General features: G+C 39.7%; 1 protein-coding gene across 1 annotated transcript; it reads right to left on the bottom strand.

The window, feature by feature from the left end:
• Positions 1-4,834: 4,834 nt before the first annotated feature.
• Positions 4,835-14,158, bottom strand: slc6a1b (solute carrier family 6 member 1b). The gene is made up of 14 exons (XM_029501496.1): positions 13,915-14,158; positions 13,508-13,639; positions 13,154-13,254; positions 12,467-12,576; positions 11,867-11,999; positions 10,796-10,930; positions 9,830-9,933; positions 9,128-9,252; positions 8,577-8,689; positions 8,169-8,300; positions 7,373-7,475; positions 7,132-7,232; positions 6,614-6,781; positions 4,835-4,948 (listed from the first exon to the last, which is right to left on the bottom strand). Exons 1-14 carry the CDS (start codon positions 14,156-14,158, stop codon positions 4,835-4,837), a joined length of 1,815 nt encoding a protein of 604 aa, XP_029357356.1.
• Between the last annotated feature and the right edge of the window lie 1,440 nt (positions 14,159-15,598).

Raw genomic sequence — 15,598 nt, 5'->3', positions numbered from 1 at the left:
TAAAATGTCACCCAATTCACAGTTAGAAGAAATAATTTAGCTTTCGCACAGCTCTCAGGCGACTCTTCAGCTCTGCTAACTTGCCGATTAGCAATGGCGTCTCTCTCTCTCTCCTTCTCACTTTCTCCTGCTCTGTGAGGTTCATGTTCAGTTACTCCTCTACCTTCTTTAACTGTATATGTCATGGAAGCAGTTTGTCTGTGGATACGGAGGTGAGACTTAATGAACTCTGCGCCGTAAATGGTGCAACTCATGCCAGTGTAGCGCCCCTGCAGTCGGAGCAGGCCGACCCAGAGCAGCACCCAGAGCCCCCCCACCGCCCCCCGGATAGCTGCTCCCAGAGCAGCCGGGATCTAGTCAGGGCGAATGGGCGACTGTCCGAGAAAAGAGGCATAGCCGGGTCACCACCAACCAGTTCACAGTCTGCTCCCTTCACAGTAAACACAAAATTGTCTTTGTTTAGAACGAAGAGCAGTCACACAATTTTAACTACTCAGGCGTCCACATGCTTAACTTTCAAAATAACAACAAATGCACGAGCGACAGCGGAAACCCACAAATTCAGTCAGCAGTTTTATGAAATTCAAATTAAGGTCTGGTCCAACATCTAGCATCTGTCGTCCAGCAACGTTTTGAGGCAAGCTAAAACTCAAAGCTACACTGGTAATATCAACAGCAGCAGCATCCCAGAGCATGCAAACCAGAGCTACTTTTTAACTGAACAATACAATAAAATACAATACAAAACAAAACATAACAAATCCCTCCCGTCCCTGAACGCCACCCCACACAGGTCCGCTAGCTAACTTGCGTTAACTTTAGCTAACATTAGCAGCCTTACCTGTAAATGTCCACAAGTCGAGTCCCTTGAGGATAACATCAGCGTCACCATTGGAAGACAGGCGTTGCACCATACGGTCGTACTGTTCCGATTTTCTGTTGGAAACACAAATTACTGGCGATATTTCCACCCGGAAAAGCATTTTCTGACTCTAGAGGCCAAGTTTGTGGGCGCAACGTTTCCCCGGTAACGGTGCTGCGTCGTAGTGTGTGCGCATGCGTGTTGTTTTATCTCCGTCGCCGCTGTTAAATGATAAAATATGATAAAATAATATGAAATGTGTAAAAGTTTAATTCCTGATAAACAATGCAAAGTCTTACAAAGTGTACCTGTGATGTGATTGCGTCTATTTTCTGTAACTGTAACGAAATACAATTACCTTTTTTGGCATCGTAAATATGCCCCCGTCTGGTTACGATTTTCTGATGCCAATACTACTACAATAATATTTCTTTTTATACAACCTTTCCATTTCAAGTGCTCTGACCTTTGCACGACTTTGTGATCTTAGATAAGGAGCAAATAGGGATAGCAATAATTGCACTGTCAGACATTTTCTTCTCATTGACAATTATGGCTTTTCTATCAAACTACCACCTACTTTCACATCGTTGTACGACCAGCTGATCACTGTAGTTTAAAGGCTGTTTGTTTTAGAAGCTGTGAGACACGTCTCGCTTTCAGTTTGTCATTAGAGAGGGTCTTTTAGATGTTGTTAGCATTTAGTTTGAACCAGACACTGGCCCTTCATTTTGCTTTAGGAAATTCTAATCATCGCCACTTCCTAATCACATATGCTCCATCAAGTTTCTTGAAAACAGTTGTTGCTGTAAAAAGATGCAAAATATCTTTGAGACATCCTTCTGGGTGTACAAGAGGACAAACATTAGAAAACTGTGAGACAAAGCACATATTAAAATTACTAAACAAATATTATATGCTCCCAAATCCCTTTGGATAGATCAACTAAATTTTAAAGTCATTTGTTTAAAGCACAGTGAGGCCTGGGAGGATTTTTTGTGCTGTCCTTCCATAATCTTCACTAAATTGAGCTAAAAGAACATCCACTCCTTGAAGGTCGCATGACACCAACTGGAGCTGAAGAAAGACAGACTAACAAGACACAGCACTTCATGTTTGAAATGACTGAATCATAACAGGAGGGACGTGGATGTATTGTGACTGTAAGAAACAATCAGCTAAGTTTACAGAGAGCATCTTGTGATTGAGCTAGTAGCATATTCATCTCCTCTTGCCTAATGAATGAATGAATGATTAGCATAATAAAGAGCAGGTCAGAGTCATACACAGCTGCCTCCCTTAACAATGAAGAAACCATACTTGACAATCATTCCCTTTGTGTCAGCACTTATAGACATTTAAAGAGTCACAGCCATTTAACAAATAAAATGATCTTTATATTTTTACCTCATGTCCCTATTTAATCAATGTTATCCCCTAACTGACTTACAACTCACTCAACAGAGAGATCACGACAGTGACATTATAATCTATAGGTCTTTATTTATTTTTGCAGATAACATATATTGCAATCATGCTTTTTCATATAACACCATCTAAAGACATTTATTATATATTTTTTTTACATTGAATATTTTACATTAGGCCCATGAAACAGCTAAAAATATACAAAACAATATTCTCTGACTAGACGTTTCTATTACATTATTATTATCATCTTCTTTATATTATTAATCTATTCTGTTATCGTAATTATAATTTTTACAGTTGAGAGAGACGTGTGCTTTAGTTTCTGAGATAATAATATTATTGCAGAAAACAGCAAATAATATCACATTTTTTGTTCAACATTTAGACAAAAGAAAAGAAAAACCCAGGTTGTACGGACATTCACAGATACATGTATTACACAATCCAGTTTACAACATCATTCAAGAGAGAAAACTGCAGTATGGTAACTTTATACAAAATTCACGGAACCCTTAGTCATTGCACATTTTAATTCACATATCTTTAAAAAAAAAAAAAAACATATATAAAATAAAAGAAAGGGGACTGATTCAACCTGATTCCTGTCGCATGTAGCTGCCACAGAAGCAAATTTTCGTAATCTTTCTTCATAGTATTACAGTGATATCTGTGGTCAGCCACAAAATCAGTTTATACAGTTATATTCTTATATTGCTGAGCAAACTTGATATGTAATAATAGGTTTTCCTTTACCCTATGAAAAGGAGTAGTTTCAGTGGTGTTGGCCTATATAGCATGTGGCTATGTCCTGTTGTTAACAGTACTTTTGCCAGCTTTGTCCTCTGACTGAGTCAAAATTTCTCTCTCCGACTCTGATACTGGAAATCTGCACTTGCCACAGGATAGAAACACTCTATGGCTTCTACTTTTACTGAGGGAAGGCCATCACAGTTCATTTACACTGAAAACAATGTGATGCTGAATAGATGCAATAATTTGGATAAGCTCAAAAATGTGTGTTTTGTTTTACTTTTTATATCTGATGTGTGTTGTTGTGTTGTCTAACGTAGCATGTTGGATTATTGGGAGAGAATGGCAGAAATTAGATTTTTTTTTTAAGCATCGCATTAATTGTTTCAGTGTATCATGGTAGTATCTGAGAGAATTTGGTCACGTCCACCTTTGTTCCTGAGGAATGGGTTACTAAACAGATATACAAGTAAACGGTTCCATTCAGAATACTGGTAGCTATCGTAGAAATCCATCATATAGTTTCTAATGCTGCAGTTACTGCAACCTATGCATTCACAGTTTAACGTCTGGGTCTGAATTTGCATTGGCTTATTGCAATACAACACTTTCTTTCCACTCAAGTGGTTGTCAGGAGAAGGAAAATGGACATTTTACAATTAATCCCCCTTAGATAGAATTATTGTACGTACAGTGCAAATATGGGATTTCTGTATCGGCTACACTTTTATGGTTAGAAACGGTAGTTTACAGATCCAAGTTGTGTTTGCAGGCGGATGTGCTATTTACTACCCTGATGTTCTAGTGAGACAAAAGGGGGATGCTTGATTTAATTCAGATATAATCAGCAGGTCAAATATTTGCACCAAATGTTTAAAATTGAGTATTATTTTGGTCCTTCTCATGCTCACATATAGAAAATGACCTATAAATGATCCTACAAAAAAGATTCAGACAACATACAAAGTTATTGTTCTTTAGAAAATAAAGAAACAATTATAACAGTCTCTTGCTATGTAATCCTATGTAAGTTATTTTTGCTCTGGTCGCAGGTGTCAAACAAGTCAAACTGGATGCTTCAAATTTCAAACTTTACTTGTGCTTTTCAAAGGTAGTCCCAGACATGGGTGGTAAACATTTCAGGCGAACTGCAGGATTCTGCAAGGGAGTGATAGTCTGACTAAAATATATCTTACACATACAAGCGGATTTGGCCTTACCTGTTGCACATTCCCATTTGTGTTTGCCTTAAATTGGTCAATATTCAATTTTCACTCAACAAAACTTTCAAATTGCATTTTCCCAACTACACTGCATTCGTTTTAATATATTTATTTCATGTACAAGCAAAATGCATTTAACCAATATTTTTCTTTGTACAGTAATTATAGTTTAGTAGATGAATTAATATTTTCAAAGTAGCACAATACCTACTATTGAATCAACGTGGGCCTCCAAATTTAAATTATATATTCAATATACAGTAATTTTCTAAGTCACGTTTCCTTTTCTAAAAAGACGATCTTTTTTGCATAATGAAATTCATAATATCACAACAACTTTGCTGGGTAGTTTGTTTTTCATTTTAAGTTTTATAACTCTGTATTATACAAATAAACAAACAGAAAAACCCCTAAAAATAACTGTGTAATCAGGTTGGTCTCACGTGTCCCCAGGAGGTAGGTGAATAAAAGCAGACGTGGAAGTCTGGTGGTCGTTCCCAACCGTGATTACGTTTCTTCTGTAACAGAGTGCCAGTCTGGCTGTTGAGACAGAGACAGGAGGAGGTTTCTAGATGTAGGCTTCCTCATTAGCAGGGTTCTGGTTCTGATTTTCTGTCTGCTGGTCGGGGCCATTTTCCTGAGCCTTCATCAGTACCACCGGCTTGATCATCATTCGCAGACGCTGAGAGGGGAAAAACATGGAGGGGAGAATTAACACCATTGATACCACAGTGCGGAAAATTCATATTACAATGACAGACTGTCATGAAACAGCTGCAAAGTTTGTGATTGAACTCATAAGCTGAAACAAAACACACCAGCTTCACAGCAGCAAACTTGATGAATGCATAACTTCAGGCTATCATCTATACACCACAGTGCATAGATTTCACCACATGTGATCCAACAGTATGTTAAAGACCCCTATTCACAACATTAACAAAGGTTTCCTTTGCCAAAGTTTCTGCACCCACAAATGTAAACATCTCAAATGTGGTAAATCTTGTAAACTGCGGATATTATTGGACTGTGACACGTTAGACATTGACATGCAGTGTTTGGGAAACCAAGTGTCAGCCTGGGTGCAGAGCACTAATCAGCTGGCTGATTGCTACAATTAGACAATCAGCCATCTGATGGTACTGCTGGATCTGACACCTGCACATCGCCTCTCACAGCCTCTGCTCCACCGTCTGTAATTATGGTCCATTTATTCTGTCAGCAGTGGCTATAAAGCTATATCTGTCACCAAGGGCTGTATAGATGTAAGGTTATTATTGTATGCGTTGTGGATGGCTACAAATCAAAAAGCTCTTAATGTAAATATCATGCTGGAAAAGCTATTATCTGCCATTGATTTGAGTCGTCAGGCCAATAAAAATGCACTGCACCATTGTGCTGCATGTAAATGAATGTCATTCACAAAGGACTCAGTGGTTGTTATGGCAAAAAGGCATCTAAAATTATTCAAGAGAACTAATTAGAAACTATTTTACTAATCCTTTTATCACCACTCTATTTTTCACGGCAATTTATCACGTTTTTATACAGCAAGCCTGTGTGCTGCTCATTACAGCACCATTCACTCACGGTACCTCACTGCAGTTTTTAATGCACAGAGCAAATTCACATTGGGCTAAGCCGGCACATTTTCACATCCAGAGCGAAGCTGCTGAATTACATCTTAGGCCCCCCTTCCATCGTCAGCCATATGTAAATATTGTAAATATAAATGAAGAATGATTCTGGATCAGTCTACTTTAGTTCACCATATTTAAGACAGTTGGTTTGAAAAATAAAATCTAGAGAGTGACCATAATGTTCACTTAAGCTCAAAAGTGATCTCCTCTGCAAAATCCAAAGGTTTGTCTATCACATATATATTATATTATCTGCACACAACATCAGTGTCCTCTACATACATCACTGTGTCCCAGTGCTCAATTGGCCTGCAGTATCCAGTATGGAGTAATATTCCTGAGCTAAATACACATAAAAAAATATTGCACACTTAACAATGCACTTGAAACTCTTACTTTTAAATACAGAGCTTACTTTGCTGCTGGCTGCGCATTAAAATTCAAAGTATCTAATGCCTAGAAGTGGGTACAGGGATGCATATTCTGTATGTAATCTGTGGTCATATATCCCCAGTAAACCAACCAAGTGGAATAATATTTTTTCTGGATACATATATATTGATTTTTTTTTTGTATGTTTACAATTTGTGATAAGCATTTTTCCATATTTGCTTTCCTTGAATGGAAAACAATAAATTCTGTACAGCGTAGTGCAGGTATGTATTCTCTCTGAAGTGTAACGTATTAACTATTACACAGAACCTTACCTCTTTGTATGTGCCTTTGAGTGTGAGGAACATGTAGCCCATGTATCCAGGAATGAGAATCATGGATGAAAGGGCCATGCACCAACCGACGCCCTGACCCCAGGCTGGGAACACGTAGTCACCCATGGTTAGTGGAACCATCTGCACTGCGCTAAACAGGAACACCCCCTGTATTTGAAAAAGATGGGAGAAGTGGATCTCATCATCGTCATCCGTGCCTGTCCATGGACCACTTAATTTGGCTTTTTGGATTTCATATTATCAGATCTAGCTAAATGAGGAAATGCTTTAAAAAGTTTACATTTTAAAGGATTCTTGGCCACATTGGGAAACTTTTTGGGACGGCTTTTGGTTGCATGCACATGGCCATTAAGTTGAAGTTACAAAGATCACAAGTCATCTAGTCATCAATTTAGATTAAGGCCTAAATATTGGCCTAAATATTGTTTTTGGTGGGCTCTTATTTTCTCTGTACAATGCTGATTAAATCCTGCATGCTACCTATATACAACACTTACAGCCACAATGAGTGGAGTGAAAACAACCCAGCAGGCCTTCCACCACAGACAGGGCCTGTAGCCAACCATTTCTTCAATGTTGTCATAGAATTTGTTCGCCCCTTGAACCAAATAGAAGGCAATGTTACAGTTTATTGTGTAAATATAGATACAGTTCACAAGTAATTATGTTTCTGTTCACCAAGACATTTTCAAATGACAAAAATATTAAAAAGACCATTGAAACATAAGTGAGGCTTACCATAGAACCATGAAATTGAGATGCACTCAAAGAAGACCAGGAAGAGCAGGGACATTCCACTAGCTGAGTAGTAGTCAAATAACTTGAACACGTAGAGTCCACCCTGTAAGAAGAAAGAAATGAAAAATAATAAAAAATGAAGAACAAAGGAGAAAAACAGAGCCAATTATAGCACTGGATATACAGGACAGCACCAAACCGCTCAAGTGGAATAAAAACAAGATCACCAGTGGCTGCGGCTTGTGTGTGTTATTGACGTCTCATTGGCGAAGGCAGAATTGGTGCCCAGGCTTTAGTCCCTCTTCCCTCAAGGACTGTGAAAGTGTGATTTTTGGGATGCAGACAGGACTGGTGCCAATCAAATATGCCCTCAAAGACACCAAGTCAATCAGACAAATAATGGGCTCAGCTCAAAGGGAGCTGCTGCAGTTGGTCCAATCCAACTCCCGATATTCTTTGTACTGGCCAGAGCAGTTATTGGGGTACCCGCATCAGTGTTACGGGGTTGCGCATGAGGCATGATAGGAATCCATTGTGGCAGAGGTAGAGGGACAGTGCAGAGACTTCAAGTGTCACAGGCAAACATGTGATTTCATCGTTCCCAACTCCCGAGTAGAGAAACATAGAAGCATTTTTGGCCGACTTTCATTTGCCTCCCATTTTGTTTTTTCTTACTCTTGTAAGAGTAAGAATACCACTGTGAGTGTTTTTTTAAATAAGCAAGCCAGTGACACCTTGGCACAGAGAGAGAGACTGAGAGACTTGTCAGATAATACTGTGAGAGAGAAATCTGAACCTGTGTGATGTTGGACAGTCCAATAATGTAAGAGACGAGGCAGACAGCTGCAATGAAGATCTCTCTGCGGTTTCGGAGAGCCCGAGGGAATTCATCAACCAGTGCAGTGATGAAGCCTTCCACAGTGCAGAACTGGAACGATTGCAGAGTCACTTTGAAACTGTGTTATGCAATATACTTGTCACTATGAAAACATTAGATAAGTTGTGAACTTGCATGAATGAAAAGAGTCATAGTAAGGCAAAATGACATTGTACTTTAATAAAACAGTTGTAAAGGTTTCCACCCAGAAGCAATACATTTTACTTGACTGGTTGGAGTGTTTGGAGTCCAAAATTCGTATCTGAGACTCTGATCTGATTTGATTTTTTATTTTTATTTTTTATTTTTTTGGCTGATTGTCTTTACCTGGCTGTCGATTCCCAGCATAAGCAACATGGAGAAAAACAGGATGGCCCACAGAGGAGAGATAGGCAGCTGGGTGACAGCCTCAGGATAAGCCAAAAAAGCCAGGCCAGGTCCTGGTAAGAAAACATAAATGTGTATTTTGACCATCTTTTCAAATAGGACTCAAATAAGAGATTAGTTGTATGAGATTTCCTACAGTTCAGTTCATGTAAATTGGTTTTGTATATTTGCTTTCACATATTTGACTGGAGTGTAACAATTGCAATACTTGATAAGGCAAGAAGAAGTCTGTCCTTGAGAGAAAAAGACTAAATCCAGAAGGTTAATCTTTCATTTCTGAAAGGATAGAGTGCTTCACAAACTCACTGAGCAATTTGTCATTTCTAATATAGCCAGAAACCAGAGCTGATTGTGACAAGCTAAAGCCTCTGCTCTTCTGACTGTGCAAATAACCCATCAAGAAAAATCAAGGGCTAATTTCTGCATGGTTGCAAATACCTCTTTTTCTGTGCCTATTGTCACTATCAAGTTTCAACATTGATTGCAATTACCTGAGGCTGCCACATCAGCGATGGGTCTCTTTGTTACATTGGCCATGAATCCCACGATGGAGAAGATGACAAAGCCAGCGAACATGCTGGTGAAGGAGTTGATGCAGCAGACAATGACAGAATCTCTGTAGGGAAGAGACAAAGCACAAGGCAGCCATTGTCACGCCTATATCAATTCCTTATCAACCCGTCACACATTGTCGAGAGGCATGGGGGTGGGGAGGAACGCTGAACAGCCATTTTGCATCCTGCAGCAACACTGAAGATGAATACATTTATATTGACCTGATCTTTTAAAATGGCAGTGAGCTAAAGCAGTTTAAAAATAGTTGGAGCCAAAAGTGCATGTATAGTAGCTGGGCCGCTGCCCACCAAATATCTTGCTGCGTAACACTGGTCGAGCTAAAGCAAATTCTTTGCCTATGAGTGTAAAACAGGGGAGAGAGCAGAAATAAAACAAGCTGATCAAGCTGGAGGCTCAAATAGTCCAAAAATAGATGTTACAGCAGACACTATGTTGCCTGGACACCAAAAATAATCCCAAGGAGACGGCACCCTTAAAAAAAACAAAGCAAAACAAAAAACCACAGGAAAGCTGGTGTGTCTGCGCTGATTTTTAAAGGACGATAACATTTCCTCTGAATGAGTGCTTACCTCATGTCGTAGATGAACCTGAATTGCAACATTTTATGAATCACCTACCTGTATACGTTGTTGTTGAATGTATTGTAGCTTCCGAGAGCAATCAGAGAACCTAATCCCAGCCCGTAGGAAAAGAAGATCTGAGTGGCAGCATCCAGCCATACCTAGCACACAGAGATTTAAAAAAGACTTTTTTTAAAGAAGAAATAAAGAATAAAGCGTAGACATAATCTAAAAGTTGATGCCGATTAGAAACGCTGATTTTATTCAACTGATGATATGACCTTGTTTTGAGCCTATTTGACTGATTTGACTGATGAGGATGCAAATTTGGGATTTCTTACAGAAAATTGTCTCAGTCCTATTCCACTCTGATGCTTTTACACAATCTCATCTTGATTTGGCCTCAAGAGCCCCTTGAACTTTCACGGTGTAGCTAAGTCATATATTCACGGGCAATTCACGGCATCATGTATATGCCAATCATATGAAGCACGTTTCCTATTTCTGCACATAACTAAATAATCCTGAATTAACCTGCCAACCCCTACTTAACAAATTTTCTGTCCATCTGAAAAAGTCTACGTTTCAGAGGCTTGTTCCGTTGCTCATAGGAAAATGTTAGAAAATACACTAACATAATATAGTAATAATAAAATAATTGTATTTTTTTTTATTGCTATGTGGCGATATACATCCTTTGTTCTATTTTCTAGCCATTCACTTAGCAGGGATTGTTACAGATGTTATTTTGCAGTGTTGATTGTGCACTTATTCAGAAACTGGTCATGTAAAGTTACGTTCTGCATAGAGGGATTAATTCCTTTAGATTTTAGAAGGTAAGAGACAACGACAATATCATTAGTGGGGCCTGCGAGCATTAGGCACAACTTTGCCAAGTAAAAAATATCAGCCTTAATTTCTGCAGCCACCTTTAGCCTGGTGAATGATAATGAGTTGAACATATTTGTCAACAAGAACAAATGGACCAACAGAAGGGAAGAGGAGATGGAGGAGAGCACATACCTCAGACTGCTTAAGTTTGTCAAAGTCTGGTGTGATGTAGAAAAGGATCCCATCATATGCACCTGGTAGACTTATGCCACGACAAAACAGGATGAACAGCATGACGTAAGGGTATGTGGCTGAGAAGTAGACCACCTGTGGGACACGTATGACAAAGCCATAGCTAACATTTGAAGACACACAGCTCTCAGTCAGTAGAATATTAGTCATGCAATCAACAAAACTGAGGAGGAAGGTGAAAGAAAGCTTTAAAGTTGTTCTACTCAACACTAAGCAGTGTTAACGTGGCACCATCGCCACAGCACAGCACAGCATAGTGACCTAGTCAACTATACCCCTGAGGCAAGATGACCCCACAGTGGTTGGGTTGAGCACCCTCCCCACGTGCTGTTTCCCTGCTTATATGAAATAATTTCACACCGTACTATCACCATCAGCATCTTTCAGATGATTTATGATAAAAATCGACAGATCGAGAGCGACTGACACTGTCACAACAGTCATACACTTGATTTTTGCATTTAGAAATTTGACAAGCATTAATAGAATTAGACCAACATCGATATAAAGAACGAGCAAAAGCCAAGCGAATGTCATAGTTCACAGGTTTGTAGCTCACTTTACTGAGCATTGGCTTTTGTCTTCCATCAGAGAAAATATAGGTGCTGAATTCTGATTTAAAGGGAAATGGCATGTAAAATGGCGTAGAGGAGTTGATGCTATATGTCCCGGGAATGTTTGACTTGGAGAGTTGTCATAATTGTCCATGAATTTTTTTTATATTTTATGGGAGTAAACCATATTAAATGGAAAATTGTTGTAACCTGAACTTAAGTTTGAAACACTCCTGCACCAAAAGGGAATTAAAACAAACTAAAAATTCATAACTAATGGTTTAAGTGATCACAAATCCCTGTTTTTAAAAGATAATCCATTGTGCCAGTTCTGTGACCTTGAGTGGTGACTCTGAAGGCGTGTTGCAAAATCCTACAACTGCCATGATGCAAATTCAAACCAAATCAGATTTAGCGTCTCCTTTTAGGCTCATCTTTGTCCTCTCCTTCTACTTACTTTGCCAGTCCAGCTGACCCCCTTCCAGATACAGAAGTAGACGAGCACCCATGCGATAGCAAGTGTGATAGCCAGTGGAATTCTGATCTCCCCGGACTTCTCCAGGCCATCAGTCAGCTGGTGCATGTTACGTCTGCAGGGAAGGAGTAAAGTGAACTTCAATAGACAAATGCAGCTTTCATACATGCAGCAGGCATGGGTGCATGCACAAATATGCACACACATGTCCGGGTATTCACAAAGAGCCTTTCTTTTCTCACCCCTAAAGGTTTTTTTTTTTAGCTGGGGAAAGTCATGCTTGCATGCATGTCTACACGCGAAATTTCCTTCCACTCATCAAATGTTTTTTTTTTTCCCCCTTCAGACTTGTTTGAGGCCATTCAGGGCATGTGACCCTTTTTTTCTGAGCTAATGATAACCTGGCTCAGATAAATATTAAATGAAGGTTAGAGTTCACATGCAAATGGACAAAACAGTCTCTGGCACCTGATGTGACCCTTCATTATCCACAGAGCAAGCGATGAGCTTTCTTTGCAGCTAAACTGTTCAAACCAGAGCAGTATCCTTGCGATCTAAAAATCACTCTTATGTCCAACTTACTCCCAGAACTCGACCACAGCGCTGGTGAGGTTTGTGGTGTCTCCAACGCTGTAGTTGGTGTAGCAGAAATTTGTGTTCCAGGGATTGCCACAACTCTGCCATGGCAGATCCTGAAAAAAATTAAGGGGTTTGAAAACAGAAGAAGAAGAAGAAGAAGAAGAAGAAGAAAAAAAATCGCACAGACAGCTCTTTTTACTTGGACCACTCTCCCACCGCCGGGTCCCTTTCTCTCTCCCTGTCGAGCAGCCAAGACCATGATACTTATTCGGGACATTGTGATTTCATGCTTTTCTAAGAGGAGTGAATGCCTCATCGTTAAATGCGTTTATCAATACCTTGTGTAAGGCGCTAATTATGTGGGAAAGGAAGTAATAAATGTCATACTCTGTTAAGGGCTGTGCACTGTTGGATAAGAGGTGCTGGCAGATACAACCTGCCACATAACTAAAAGGTTTATGTAAAAATACAACCTGGGAAAAGAGAAAGAAAGACCTGTGCTTTGTTGTGAGGGCCTCTTCTGTGGGACCGCCCCCCCCCCAAAAAAAAAAAAAAAAAAAAAAAAAACAAGACCACTTCAGGATTCTCCTCCCAAAAATTTCAAATAGTTTATAAATCCTATCACGTTCAGGGAACATTGATTGTTTGCTTTGTTTGCAAACAGCATGAATGTAAATACCAAATACTCACAGAAGTGAAGGAATTGTACAGATAGTAAATAGCCCAGGAAATGATAACAATGTAATAGATATTGAGCCAGAAGGAGAGAACAGCAGCAGCCAGACCCACACCTGAAACAATGGGAGAGTATAGGCATCATGTTAAATTGTTGAATGTTTCTTAAAATAAAGCGAGAAAAATAACATTTCCAAGTTGTTTCATAAATTACAGTTGACATGGGATATACTTTTCCCTTATTAAGTGAAAATGCAGTTTTCCCTTATCTGTTATGGAACCTGGCCTTCATGAAGCAGTAAATTAACATCACAGTTAACACACAGTTTTTGGCCTTAGAGATATCTATCATCAAAAGTGTCCCTTTACCTTTGAACATGGGGGCCAGTTTCCACACTCCGAGCCCTCCAATAGAAGTGTACTGACCGAGAGCCGTCTCCAGAAAGAACAGGGGCATGCCAGCAAATATCAAGGTCAAAAAGTAGGGAATCAAGAAGGCCCCTGAATGAGAAGTGACATGTAAAGGCTTATAAATGAAGGCAAAGTATTCACATTCAACATAATCCAGATGAGTTATTTCAACCTGCCCCCAGATCTCAGCACGGGGCTTTGGCTTGCGCGCAATTACGCATGGCTAAGATGGGGCGCGAATACACTTTAAGATTTATTTCAATTGGAAACCTCCGGGAACAAACTGGAAGGTTTTGATGCCGGGACCTTTTACTCTCCTTTTGGTGTATGGATATATGGAAAAATTGCCAAGAATTCCTGATTACCTCCTCCGTTTTTTCCACACAAATAAGGAAATCTCCAGACATTCCCGAGTCCGATTGCGTATCCAACACAAGACAGAAGAAAGTCAAATTTCCCAGCCCACGTCTCTCTCTCGGGTATCTCCTTTTTCTTCTGCACTTTCACCACCAAGGTTTTGGGTTTGTCGTTTGGCGTGGAGCTGGGCGCGTCGTTCACCGTCTCCGTTAAGACGTGTCCGTCGGAAGCTTTGGTCCCGTTGGTGGCCATGGTCACTCTGCGTGCGGGGTTAGTCCCGACAAGTGAAGAGGAGGAGGAGGAGGAGGAAGGGGGTGATGGGGGGTTCAGCACTGGTCCAGACAGACAGACAGATAAACAGACAGCAGCTTCTCCGTCCTCAGCACCCTGCTCCCTGACAGCAGCCGAGCGGAGACGGATGATCGGACCTGTGGCGATCAGGGGCGCAAAGCGAGGTTCCTCAGCGGCGCTCCAGCGACCCTGCAAATATACACAGACGTGCACAGAGTTAGAAGATCACACTGGAGACACACACACACACACAAAAAAAAAGGCAACAAGAAGTTAATCTGAAAAATTTTACGTCTTCCCCGTGCTTAAGTGAAAATTTGTGTCAAAAACAAGAAATTCGTTGGTGTAATTGGGTTTTTTTTTCACAGTGAAAACAAATCTCTGAATTTCAACCTACGTAAAATGGAATTACTTAATATAAGTAATATAATATAAGTATTAATTTGTGTTTTAATCATTATTATTAAATATGTATTTTTAAAAAATCCTTATTTTAGACCAAACTATGTCGCATGCAAAATAATTACTGAATTATTTTGCATGCGTCCGTTTTAATTGAATTGCATTTCTTCAGGGGTTGGGGGGAAAAAAAGGGAAAATAAAACAAAGCAGACAAATAAAGAAACAAAAAGAAAGGGGGGGAAAGAAACACAATCTGCTCTACGATCCGTGAACCCCACGGGATCAAATCAAGACTTGTCAGGCAATAAGAATCACTTTTAACAGCCTGCAGTGAATGCATGTTAGCAGAAATTTAGAGCCTGCTCTTGTGCTTGATTCATTACGCTCTAAATTCAAGTGCCCTCCTCTCCCTGCTTGGGTACAAGAGGAGAGCAATTAAATGCATTTAGAGGAAGACTCGACGATCATGTGTGATGAATGACCCACAGAGTCCAGTAACTCATCGCAGTTTACAGCCAAGGTGGGCATTTTTATCAAATACCTACAGGACACAAAATATGCCGTTTTGATTTCTCACTCTAATCGATTCACTATTAATTGGGACGCAATTAGACACAATGCTTATTTAAAAGCAGAATTGTATTATTTTAAAACATCTTTGATCTATTTATATTTATTTTAACTTAGAGATGAAAAAGCTAAAATGTTACTGCTTAAGAAACGTGGAGTGCCTGCGCGCCAAGCACTGTCCGTCACCTCGTGTGCGTAATTGTTCGGAGAAATAAGAGACAGAACGCTAATGTTCAGATTAATGTCCCGAATCTTTTTAGATTTTCACTGAATTTATTTCATACTTTCTCTGTGTGGCATATTTTGCCTTCAAAGAAACACAAACTCAAAACAAACTGACATTCAAGGAACAAAGAATTATGCGTACACACGCACGCACACACACACACACACACACACACACACACACACACATACAAACAGCGAGCG

This window comes from Echeneis naucrates, chromosome 5, assembly GCF_900963305.1.
Source record: "Echeneis naucrates chromosome 5, fEcheNa1.1, whole genome shotgun sequence".
Lineage (NCBI taxonomy): Eukaryota > Metazoa > Chordata > Actinopteri > Carangiformes > Echeneidae > Echeneis > Echeneis naucrates.
The sequence above is the reverse complement of the archived record's forward strand: the minus strand, read 5'-3'. Positions and strand labels throughout refer to the sequence as shown.